The 12,223-nt window shown below is 45.3% G+C and overlaps 1 protein-coding gene across 1 annotated transcript in view; it reads left to right on the plus strand.

Moving 5' to 3' along the window:
• Window positions 1-12,223, plus strand: part of ERBB3 (erb-b2 receptor tyrosine kinase 3) — a 96,306-nt gene that overhangs the window by 56,466 nt on the left and 27,617 nt on the right. The window contains exons 4-11 of the mRNA XM_082212375.1: window positions 1,893-2,018; window positions 3,682-3,747; window positions 5,165-5,283; window positions 6,020-6,161; window positions 6,966-7,079; window positions 7,819-7,939; window positions 9,123-9,196; window positions 11,776-11,866. Coding sequence (XP_082068501.1) covers window positions 1,893-2,018; window positions 3,682-3,747; window positions 5,165-5,283; window positions 6,020-6,161; window positions 6,966-7,079; window positions 7,819-7,939; window positions 9,123-9,196; window positions 11,776-11,866 — 853 coding nt within the window. The remainder of the gene's footprint in view (window positions 1-1,892; window positions 2,019-3,681; window positions 3,748-5,164; window positions 5,284-6,019; window positions 6,162-6,965; window positions 7,080-7,818; window positions 7,940-9,122; window positions 9,197-11,775; window positions 11,867-12,223) is intronic.

Genomic DNA, 12,223 nt, shown 5'->3' on the forward strand with positions numbered 1-12,223 from the left:
AACCAGAGTTACCAGTGTACTGTGAAAGCACCAATTTCATCAAGCCAGCAAGTGCAAATTTAATAAATAGTATTTATACCCAGCCTGGTTGGGTATAAATGGCCTGCCAGCCGCTTATAGGGAGGCTGATATACCTATTCGCTTATACAGTCGTACCTTGGATCCCAAACGCCTTGGTACTCGGATGTTTTGGCTCCTGGATGGAGCAAACCTGGAAATGAGCTTTGCAAACGTTTTGTGAACGTTCTTTGGAACCCGAACGTCCAATGGGCCTTCCGCACCTTCTGATTGGCTGCAGGAGCTTCCCGCAGCCAATCAGAAGCCGCACTTTGGTTTCCAAACGTTTTGGAATTCGAACGGACTTCCGGAACGGATTCCAAGGTATGACTGTATATCCGAAGAATACTTTGGAAGTCTGAAAAACACAGTGATAGCTCCCAGCCCTCTGCTGGTAAGGACTCATTAAGTCTCCAGAACTCAGTTTGTTAAGCAGCTTGCTGTTAAGGGACAAATGTGTTTCTTCAAAACACACACACACACACACACACACACACACACACACACACACACACACACTCCTTTTGCTGAAGGATGGCAAGGAAGCAAGGGAGACTGTGGCCACAGTCGTATAGGCATTTGCCTGGGAGCAAACCCCACTGAACTCCTGAATAGACATGTATAGGATTGTACTGTAAGTGCGGGCAATGAGTCGCTCCACAAAAATGGCTCAAGGGAAAGTAGTAATGACAGCAACTTTGTTTTTAGTGCCAGATCAAGACTCAGCGATTTGCTCAGGCCTTTGTAAGGTAACTTGTTTAATTTAGCGAGCACATATGCTGGAAGGACGAAGTCTGCTTTGCTGTTTTTAAAGACTGCCTTTTTAATTACGCTTTTATCTTGTTCTTGTTCCCTCTGTGAATCGAAATGGATTTGTGTATTGTTTTAATTTGTTCGGTGTTATGGTTGTGCCCTGCCCTGGGTTGGTTGTGATGAAAGGCTAGGCTATAAATATATTTAAATAGAATAATGCATAAATAAGAAGTTCGTGGAGAAGAGGTCTGAAGGGAAAAAGGAGACGGCTCAGCAAAGCCATAGAAATGAGAGTTAGGCAGTGATCATAGCAGTGGAGAGAATTATTATAATAGTGGAGAGAATTCAGAGAGTGGGGAAACCTCTTTGGGAGTCGATCCTAGTCCATTTCAGATTTTATATGATTCTGTGGAGCTAGAGGAAGTGGGACAGCACATGCTTGTCTTCCATAGGTTCATAATCTGTTCTGGAAAGAGTTCTGAAAAGGGTTGCTTTCATTTTCAGTACAGTAGTACCTTGGTTCTCAATCCATTCCAGAAATCCGTTCCAAAACCAAAACGTTCCAAAACCAAAGCACGCTTTCCCATAGAAAGTAATGCAAAATCCATTAATCCGTTCCAGACTTTGAAAAACAACCCCTAAAACAGCTATTTAACATGAATTTTACTATCTAATGAGACCACTGATCCATAAAATGAAAGCACAATCAATCAGTAGCTGAACTGGGTTCCACACAGTCACAAAAAAAGAGCTGCAAAAACAAAACGCAAAATAAATAGCAAAAACAGACAGACCTCAGTGTAACACTCAAAACAGAAGTGTGGCACTCAAATCAGAAGCGCAACACTCAAAACAGAGCACATTTGGCTTCCGAAAAGAGTTTGCAAACCAGAACACTTCCTGGTTTGCAGTGTTTGGGTTCCAAATTGTTTGAGTACCAAGGTGTTTGAGAACCAAGGTACCACTGTATATGGAAACTGGATGTGCTCAGTGTGCATGCTGGCTATATCTCACACAGATATTTTGGTGTCTCGCATTTCCCAGTAGGAAAGTGGTCACAGCTGCCTCTTACTGTTTTTCAGAAATCCTGTCTGGGGGTGTCTACATTGGGAGGAACCAGCAGTTGTGTCATGCGGATACTATCAATTGGGGAGACATCGTCCGGGATCCAAGCTACCCTACAGTGATCCAAAAGAACGCAGACAAGTGTGAGTATTGGCTAAAAGTAGGGTGAGGTGTGTGCTTGCACTCGTATTCCCCTGTCTGGCTTGCCAATGTTTTGTGTTTACACAGGAGTAATAGTAATAGTAATTTATTATTTGTTCCCCAGCCACTCTGGGCGGCTTCCAACAAAGATTAAAAGTACATTAAATTGTCACACATTAAAAACTTCCCTGAACAGGGCTGCCTTCAGATGCCTTCTAAATGTCAGGTAGTTGTTTATCTCTTAGACATCTGATGCGAGGGCGTTCCACAGGGTGGGCGCCACTACCAAGAAGGCCCTCTGCCTGGTTCCCTGTAGCTTAGCTTCTCGCAGTGAGGGAACCGCCAGAAGGCCCTCGGCGCTGGACCTCAGTGTCTGGGCAGAACAATGGGGGGTGGAGATGCTCCTTCAGGTACACTGGGCCAAGGTCGTTTAGGACTTTAAAGGTCAACACCAACACTTTGAATTGTGCTCGGAAACGTACTGGAAGCCAATGTAGGTCTTCCAAGACCAGTGTTATATGGTCTTGGTGGCCGCCCCCAGTCACCAGTCTAGCTGCCGCATTCTGGATTAGTTGTAGTTTCTGGGTCACCTTCAAAGGTAGCCCCACGTAGAGCGCATTGCAGTAGTCCAAGCGGGAGATAACTAGAGCATGCACCACTCTGGCGAGACAGTCCACGGGCAGGAGGGTCTCAACCTGCGTACCAGGTGGAGCTGGTAGACAGCTGCCCTGGATACAATGCAACCCCATGCAGTTATTTTCTCTCTTCTCTTTTCACTGCTACATTTGTGCCCCATTTTCTTTCTGCAATGCGAGAACCCAGGAAATCTTCCATCCAGGCCGTCACCAGACATAAACCTGCCTAGTTTCAACAAGGTGACTCCATCACATGCTTCCTAGTCAAAGTCCTCCACCACTGCATCTTTATTGCGCTCGTTCTGTGTTGGGGCTTTTATACCAGTTGTCTTTTAAGTTTATTGTGTCTTTACTGCTATACGATTTTATTGTTATGTTTTTAGCCTTTGTTTTGTGTGTGTGCCACCTGGGGAATTAATTCTTATGAGGTTCCTGAAAACATATATCAGATAAGTCCAAACTGGCTCAGACCATAACCAATCTAAAGTGATCTTTAAATAGAGCACCTGTTTGCTTGCAGAAGGTCCCAGGGTCAAACTCTGGCATTTCCAGGTAGGGCTATGTGTATCCTTGGTATGAAAACATGGAGGGAGGAAAATACATATATTTATACTCCTTCGAAATAGCTGCTTTTGACCTCTAAACTGAAACTAGAGAATGTTAAGTGAAGCCTTATCTTTCTAGCTGTCTCACTATTTCATAATATACTGCATAACTGGAAATAAGAAAATAAAAAACTAATATATACAAAAAAAAGAAAGAAACCATGGAGGACAGCTGCCAGTCAATGCAGACAATTTGTCTGACTCTGCATAGGACAGATTCCTCTGCGCCTGTGTCAAGCTGCTCTGCAAGCCCTTTCAGGTAAAGAGTGGGGTTAAAACACTTTAAATCAGGTTCCATACACATTAAGCAAATCGTATGTGAGGCAGGCCTTTGGACATAATGTGATTCTTATAAGCTTATTGGCCCATTGTACTCAGTACCTCTGGTTTAGATGGCTGATGTTGCATTTTGTCTCCCTGGATAGGTTCTCCATGTCATGAGAGCTGCAGTGGTCACTGCTGGGGTCCTGGTCCTAATAACTGTCAAACGTGTAAGTATTACAGTGCCTGGGACCCAGTCTCCCCCCCCCCAAACCAAGGACTTTCCAGATGTTTTGAACTGCAACTCCCACCATGTCCAGCCAGTATTGGAGGGCAGGTTGGAGGAGACTAACCCCTAACCCCAGGTTTGGTCCTTGGGTGAGCAACCAGGACTCAATTCTTTTCATGGCTGCTTTGAATGTGGGTTCTGTCATCTTAAATTTGGCATGGTGATAGACAGATTCCAGATTTGGAAAGGAAAGCTATGGCAGCACCTGCTTTAAGCAATCTGCCTGCATATAATAGGTGCTTCTGTAACTTTTAACAACTGAACTGCTACTGAAGAGGCCAGATGGCAGAAAATGCTCATATGAGGGGGAACACGGTAAACAGATTTCATGATGATTTAACTCTGACAGTAATGGCATACATTTAAAGCACCTGGATACCACTTTTACAGCCATGGCCTCCCCCAGAGAATCCTGGGAATGGTAATTTATTAAAAAGTCCCAAATGCTGCAACCTTTCTTCATAGGAGGCTTGCTCCATCTCCTTGATTGTTTTGGTTGCCCTTTTCTGAACCTTTTCCCAATTGTTCCTCAACTGGGCAAAGTTGGTGCAAAAGCACTCAAAGAGCCCTCCTTAGAAAAAATAAGTTGTGAATGCTAGTAAATCACAGAGTTGTAGTGTTGGAAGGGACGACAAAGATCACCTTGTCCAAACCCCCACAATGCAGGAATCTTTCACACAACATGGGGCTCGAACCCACAACCCTGAGATTAAGAGACTCATGCTCTACCACCTGAGCTATCCCTCAACTCCCAACCTTCCATTAATTGGGAAGGCAATATACTGACTTTTGGATCAGGGATTGCAGATGCATCATGCTATGGGAAATTTCTGTGTTGAGGGGTAGTAACTATACCTTAAATACCGTATTTTTCGCTCTATAAGACGCACTTCCCCTCCTAAAAAGTAAGGGTGTGCGTCTTATGGAGCGAATGCAGGCTGCGCAGCTTGCGCTGAAGCCAGGAGAGCAAGAGGGATCGGTGCTTCAGGGATAGCTCCCGCTGTGCTCAGGAGGCTTTGCGTTGCTTTCGCTGGAGAGGGAAAGCTGCGCAGCGCCCCTTCAGCAAAGTGAGAGGAGAAACGGAGCCCCTTCCGTTTCTCCTCCCGCTTTGCTGGAGAGGCACTGAGCAGAGAGGGAGAGAATTCTCCCCCCCCCCCTGTTCTCCTCCTCTAAAATTAGGTGTGTCTTATGGTTGGGTGCATCTTATAGAGCGAAAAATACGGTATTTTTTTTTCTATGTCCACCTCCCAGGGTCTTGGGAAGGTCAGGAGAAGATGGGAGGAGCCGACTATTAGAGTGGAGGATGGGGCGATGGCATTGACTGCTTCTCACCCAACATTTTTCTCCTCCTGCCATAGTGACCAAGACCATCTGTGCCCCCCAGTGCAATGAGCGCTGCTTTGGCCCCAACCCCAATGAATGCTGCCACGACGAATGTGCAGGAGGCTGCACTGGCCCACTGAAGACAGAGTGTTTTGTACGTAAGCAGTCTCTGTGTCCGGCTCTCCTTGGCTGTGCTTTGTATGACTGGTCTGTGTTGAGGAAGGGAGACGATTGTGAGAATGGGAACAGTTTGGTTTTGAGTGTACATATCTGCCCCTTTTTCCTTTTGTCCCCACAACCTGCCTGCCAGCACAACCCTCCAATCTTTTGAGCTCAGCTCCTGATCTTTAGCTTTTGGCAGAGCCTTTGTTTCCTGGGCTGCCTTGGCTTCTTTCCATGTTCAGCTACAATGATAATCTTCTTTGCAATCACAGTTTTTAACGGAATATTGGGGGAAATGTGGGTTATCCTTTCTCACCAAGCTCCCTATGGTGTCTCCATGGAGTTAGTGCCAAGTTTTTTGTGTGCTTTCAGGACTGGGGGAAGAATCTAGCATGAAGTGGGTGGAAATCAGCGTTGCACTAATACAACTGATCCACCAGCGCAAGCGTTTCTGCTTCTCTGATGGAATGGTCACCCCTCTCCTCTTCCTGTATGCTGTTTTGGGAGGCCCCCTTGCCCTTCCAGAGCACATTTTAGGGAGGTGTGGGAGAGGCATGGCAGAGGAGAGGGGGAAGCCCATTGCACTAGCAAGAGTCCTAGTGCTGGCTTTCGCTAGCACACTGGTTTAGTTGAATCTGGCTCAATGTTTCAGCTTTCGGCCTGGAATGATGGGGGTTGGGTGGGCGTGATCTTACTCAGCTTTTTGTCACATGCTTTTTCAACCCCAGGCCTGCCGGCAGGTCAATGACAATGGGGCCTGTGAAACACGCTGCCCTCTCCCGTTGATCTACAACAAGCTCACCTTCCAACTGGAGCCAAACCCGGATGCCAAATACCAGTATGGTGGCATATGCGTCAAAAACTGCCCCCGTAAGTGCTAGGTTGTGGCTATAGGGGAGAAGGGGGTGGTTGTCTTCTCTCTCTGTGTGTGTGACGGGTGTTCCTTTAGATTGGAGCACCACTTCCTTCAGGGCCAGTTTAGACATTATTCCCCCCCCACACACACACACCTGCAACCCATCTGGGAAAATTGCCACAGATGTGGCAGAACTCCATTGAGGGGCCATGATGTACAAAGGCCTCTTAAACTTTTAAGCTGGCCCACACATTGTTTTCTTGTGAACCACTTTGAGCACAGATGGACTGGTGGAAAATGCAACATAGATATAAATTGACAGTCTAAAAGTCTAAATAAAATAATGTCTAATAAGACGTTTAATATCACTATAACCCAACACTAACAGTTTGAGTATGTTATTTTAATTTTAACCTGATTGTTCCCAGATCAAGAATGAGAGAGAAGTCACAGTAGTTGAAATTGCTGCTTTCCCCCCCAAGTTTGAAAGCCTTTGGGGGTCGTTCCCCCTGCTTGTATTATGTATTATCTGTTTTTTATCTTGTATTTTTATGCTGTGAACTACAAGGGCAGTATACAAATTTAGTAAATATTAGTAATAATAATAATAATCCTCTGCTGTTCCTTTTCTTATATTAAAATGGAAAGAGACTGGATTCTTCAGTGAAAATCTAGGAGCCCCAACACCCCATCTCTCTCCTCACAGATACTTATGAGGTCCTGTTTTAGCCCCAAACATCCCTAAGGGGTTTCCAGTGACTAGTTGCTCACATTTCTTTAATCTTTTCCCTGTTCACCTCCTTCCCATTATTTTGCAGATAATTTTGTGGTGGATCAGAGCTTGTGCATCCGGACCTGCCCTAATCACAAAATGGAAGTGGAAAAAGGCGGCCGCAAGATCTGTGAGCCTTGCGTGGGGCTCTGCCCAAAAGGTAACACGAAGCCATAGCTTCTTATGGCTACTGGAACAGGAAACTAAATAGGAAGGCATAACTGAGGCTCCCAGAGCTTCTTCTCTGTGGAGCATATCCACCTTTCGTAATCTGCACATTTCTTCAAAGAACTCGGACAACCTGCCTGGGAAAGCCTTGGACTTCCTCTTCTGGACTTCTTTAAGAAACAAATGTGTGATTCTATACTCGTGCGGCATTTGCCCTTAATGGGTGTGTGCAATTAGTCCTTGGGGTACCCTGATTAAAAAAGTAAAGTGATAATTGACCTTGATTTGTATTTGTTTTCCATTTCTGACATTTATTAATTCCACCTCTGAAGATTTAAAGACCTCCGCTCCATATGCTGCCTGTTGAAGAGACTCTGTGAATAGACACATGACTGGTTCTTGGGATTTTCTTTTACATATTCTGTCTATGTACAGAAGAGGCTATATACCCTCTTCCTGTAGCTTATTCCACAGGAAATATAGTATAATATATTTGTTCAATTGTACTTTATTGATTTCTCTCCCCCCCTTTCTTTTTCCTGCTATACAACCTCATTGAAAAGTTTTTTTAAAAATACATATATAAACTTGGGACTGATCCCAATTACCAAGTCATTTTTGCCCATTCCATCAGCTCTGGGGACATGTTAGGGAGCTGTGTGGAGAGACGTTAAGCTGGTAGCTTTCACCTCTTTGAAACATTTAACCCTGACCCCCTGCCTTGTTTCCAGCTTGTGAAGGGACTGGAATTGGAAGCAAGTATCAGACAGTGGATTCCAGCAATATTGACAGCTTTATCAACTGCACGAAAATCTTGGGCAACCTGGACTTCCTTATCACTGGTCTTGTAGGGTAAGTATGAGCAGATTGTTCTCTACACTAAGATATAACTTCTTGTGAGTTGGGACAGAGCGGCTAGGTAACAGCAGTGCAGCAGTAGCACTACTCAATCTACCAAATTGGTTGGTGCTTGTTCAGCATATTTAATGGATTGGTTACTATCCCATTCTTGGATTTTATTTAATAAATATTGTGAGTACAATTTGGAGGCCATATCTAAGGGGCTAGTAGATCTATAGTTGTAATATTAATAATAATTTTATTATTTATACCCCGCACATCTGGCTGGGTTTCCCCACACCCACTCTGGGTGGCTTACAACATATCTAAAAACATCAGTCCTTAAAAACTTCCCTAAACAGGGCTGCCTTCAGATGTCTTCTGAAAGTCAGTTGTTTATTTCCTTGACATCTGAAGGGAGGGTGTTCCACAAGAAGAACGCCACTACTGAGAAGGCCCTCTGTCTGGTTCCCTGTAACTTTGCTTCTTGCAGTGAGGGAACCAGCAGAAGACCCCCAGGAGAGAACCTCAGTATCTGGACCAGGCATAGGCAAACTCTGCCCTCCAGATGTTTTGGGACTACAACTCCCATCATCCCTGACCACTGATCCTGTTAGCTAGGGATGATGGGAGTTGTAGTCCCAAAACATCTGGAGGGCAGAGTTTGCCTATGCCTGGTTTGGGCTGAGTGATGGGGGTGGCGATGCTCCTTCAGGTATACAGGGCCAAGGCCGTTTAGGGCTTTAAAGATCAGCACCGACACTTTGAATTGTGCTTGGAAATGCACTGGGAGCCATTGAAGATCCTTTAGGACTGGTGCTATATGGTCCCAGTGGCCACTCCCAGTCACCAGACTAGTTGTAGACATCACATCTCTTTTATTGCAGAGGTGATAAATACGCCATATCGGCTCCACCTTTGGCAGGTACTGACTGGGGCACCTTTTCCTTTAATGGGCTAACTGACAACCAGGATGAGGAATGAGCCCTTGGTTAGCTGGGGGTTCCTTTTTGTGGGTTGTAACCTCAGCACGGTCTTGCAATGTTCTCACAGCCATGTAAATAACATCAGCGTTGCGAGTGCAGGGATTACCATCCTCTGTTAAGTCATCATGCATAGCAGCTCTTGAAGAAAAAGGCTGGTTCCACTTTGAGGTTGTCCGCTAGTTCTGACCGTTCCTGCTCTTGTTTTGCAGAGACCGCTGGCACAACATAGCTCCCCTGGACCCAGAAAAACTCAACATCTTCCAGACTGTGCGAGAGATCACAGGTGAACTGGGGTGCAGGGAACTCTCTGTGTCATGAGCAATGTGGGTTGTAAGAAAGGACTCTGTCCCTTTCAGTCACTGTGGGTGAGTGGCTCCCGTATCTGAGAAACTGGTCAAATTGCCTGCCCTGGATGGGGTTGCAATCCCCACAAAAGTGAAGTTTTTGCAGGTGCATTTGGGTTCAGCTTTGTCACTGGAAGCCCAGGTAGGCTCAGTGGTTAGAAGCACCCCTTTACCAGCTGAAACTTTTGCAACAGGTATGACCATTCCTGGACCAGGAAAACTTGCCCACAGTAGTTCACGCACTTGTTTTTTCATATTCAGATAGCCACAGTGTGCTTTACATTGGGCTTTTCTCATGCTTGATCTGGAAGCTGCAGTTGGTGCAGAATGCTGCAGCATGATTGCTGACAGGGGTGAGACCCTGTCAGCACATGACCCCTCTGCTTAGAGACCTGCACCAGTTGCCGATTTGCTACTGGGCCAAGTTCAAAGTTTTACTATTAGTATGTACAGTCTCGGAAAATTTGGGACCAGTTTACCTGTGAAATTGCCCAGGTCCACTCGACCACTTCGGTCTGCAGAGCTGGCACTGTTATAAGGTGCCATATAATACTTGTCCCACATTTTAAAGAAATTGATCTTTTAAGGCTCATCCACAGTTTCTTTTTGCCCTGTGATTTCTAGGCACAGGTTCCACACTTTAAAGAACCACACCCTAGTGCTTCCCCCACACCCCCTTTATCCAGAAAACCCCGTTCTTTATCCCTGAATTGGAAGAAATGGTGTGTCAAGGAAGTGGCTAAAACCACCTCTCAGGTTCATCCCAGGTAGGGAATTAAATAAGAAACGCAACCAATTTTCAAGCAAGACCGTACCATTTTACAGTGGTACCTCTGGTTACGAACTTAATTCATTCCGGAGGTCCGTTCTTAACCGGAAACTGTTCTTAAACTGAGGTACCACTTTAGCTAATGGGGCCTCCCGCTGCAGCCACTCGATTTCTGTTCTCATTCTGAAGCAAAGTTCTTAACCCAAGGTACTATTTCTGGGTTAGCGGAGTCTGTAACCTGAAGCGTCTGTAACCTGAAGCATCTGTAACCCGAGGTACCCCTGTATTAACTTTACTGCAGTAAAGGACAGTCCCATAAGTGATGGGCACTGTAATGACCGCAGGTTTCACACAGCTTTCAAACATCATACGTCGTGCTAATAACTTCCCCGTTGTCCATTCCACATCACCCATGATACGACATCTCCCTGTTTTGCTCAGAATAATCCTACACCCCGCACGCTCGCACACACACATGCATTGAATTATCTGAAATATTTAATGACCTTCATTGCGATACATATTCCTTATCCTGTTAGCTCACTAGCTACCATTCGCCCTTCACTGTGCCTCTATAGTACACATGGCATTACATAAACAACCCTTTGCCCATCACTGCATCAGCATATGGTCAAGAGTAAACAGGCTTTGTCCTGGGCAATCCATTGCTTCTATTTCACGATTATACTATTTCAGGGGTTTTAAGGTGACTTGAGGGGTGCAATAGCAGGGGATAAAGCATTTTCTCTTTCACACAAATGGTTTGCCCATTTGCTCCAATTCAGCGGTAAAGAGCGGGTTTTCGCAGGGAAAGCACAGGACTGAAAGAAAACAAAACATAAAAAGAGCCTTTGAACATGGCACTCTAAATTGTGGACCTGTGTCTAGAAATGCAGCGTGGAAGGAAGTCTGGATGAGCCTTATATTTTTTGGAGTTCCCTGCCTATTAATACCAGACAGGTGCTTTCACTGTACCCTTTTCGGTGCCTGCTAAAAACATTATTTATTTAGGCAAGCCTATTCAGACACCTAGAATGTTGATGTGCATTTTAATCTGGTTTTTAGCTTACCATTGGTTTTAATTATTTTTTTAATGTATTAAAAAGTTGAGTGGTGTTTTTTTACCTGCTTATGTTCATTCTTTTCTGGAAAGTGCTTTGAGGTTTTTGGGTTTTTTGTTTTTGACAATCAAGACCTATATAATTAATAAAATGTTTGATATGGTACCCAGTGTGATTTTAGTATATAAGCAGGAAGGGTAGATAGAAATTTAGAGAGTGGTAATATAGCTTAGGAATGCATGTGAGTTGAGAAGGGACTGTGGATTGCTGGGAAAAGCCCAAGCTTGCTCCTTGTTCACCGGGGGAAGCTGCTGGGTTCAGATTTTTTCCCATGCCTGCCTGGGACTGGGCTGAGATTGACCCAGTGCAGGTTGTGATTGACCCCAGCCTGAGTGGGGCAGGAGCAGCCTAGGAACTCTCAGATCAATGTAGATCCCACAGTGCACCGCAAGAAGAAATAGGCAGGTGTCCTGCTAGAAAGGGGAGCTTGCAAAAAAGCAGTACAGCACTCCTTGAGAGTGGCATCCGCTCTATGCCTATGTGGAAGCTGGAGGAAACAGTGGCATTTGTATACGCTTGAGCCCAGAAGGTGGCGTAGAGACCAGAGAGCTAAGGACTCTGGAGGTGATGGGAGAATGCTTAGGGAAAGTTGCACCAGAGATCACTGACCTTGTATCCTTCTTCCTAGGTTACCTGAACATCCAGTCATGGCCCAAACACATGCACAACTTCAGTGTCTTCTCCAACTTGGAAATCATAGGTGGACGCAGCTTGTATAAGTAAGAATTGCTCTCTTGGTCAACCCTCCTTCACCTTGCTTGCGAGTTGCAGAAGGAGTCTTAGGGCTTCATTGTTCTGGTGATGCCTAAGGCTACCTGTGGAACAGCTGCTGTTTTAATGCCATTCTGAAAAGTCACAGCATTAAGAGTGGCTGAATCTGGAAACTAGTCCCCTCCCCACCTAAATCCATGCTTCTGTATATGTTGTGCAGGGCTTGGTGGACAGCAGGGCTGGATTTGGACCTCAGTCTGCCAGTTGCTCATGCTTGTTGTACAGGCAGACAGGGTCGCAAACCATAGATACTAGCTGTTCCTTCCCAGCCACAAAACATAGTCCCCATTCCTCCTTTTCCTGAG

Source organism: Podarcis vaucheri, assembly GCF_965113315.1.
Source record: "Podarcis vaucheri genome assembly, chromosome: 2".
Taxonomy (NCBI): domain Eukaryota; kingdom Metazoa; phylum Chordata; class Lepidosauria; order Squamata; family Lacertidae; genus Podarcis; species Podarcis vaucheri.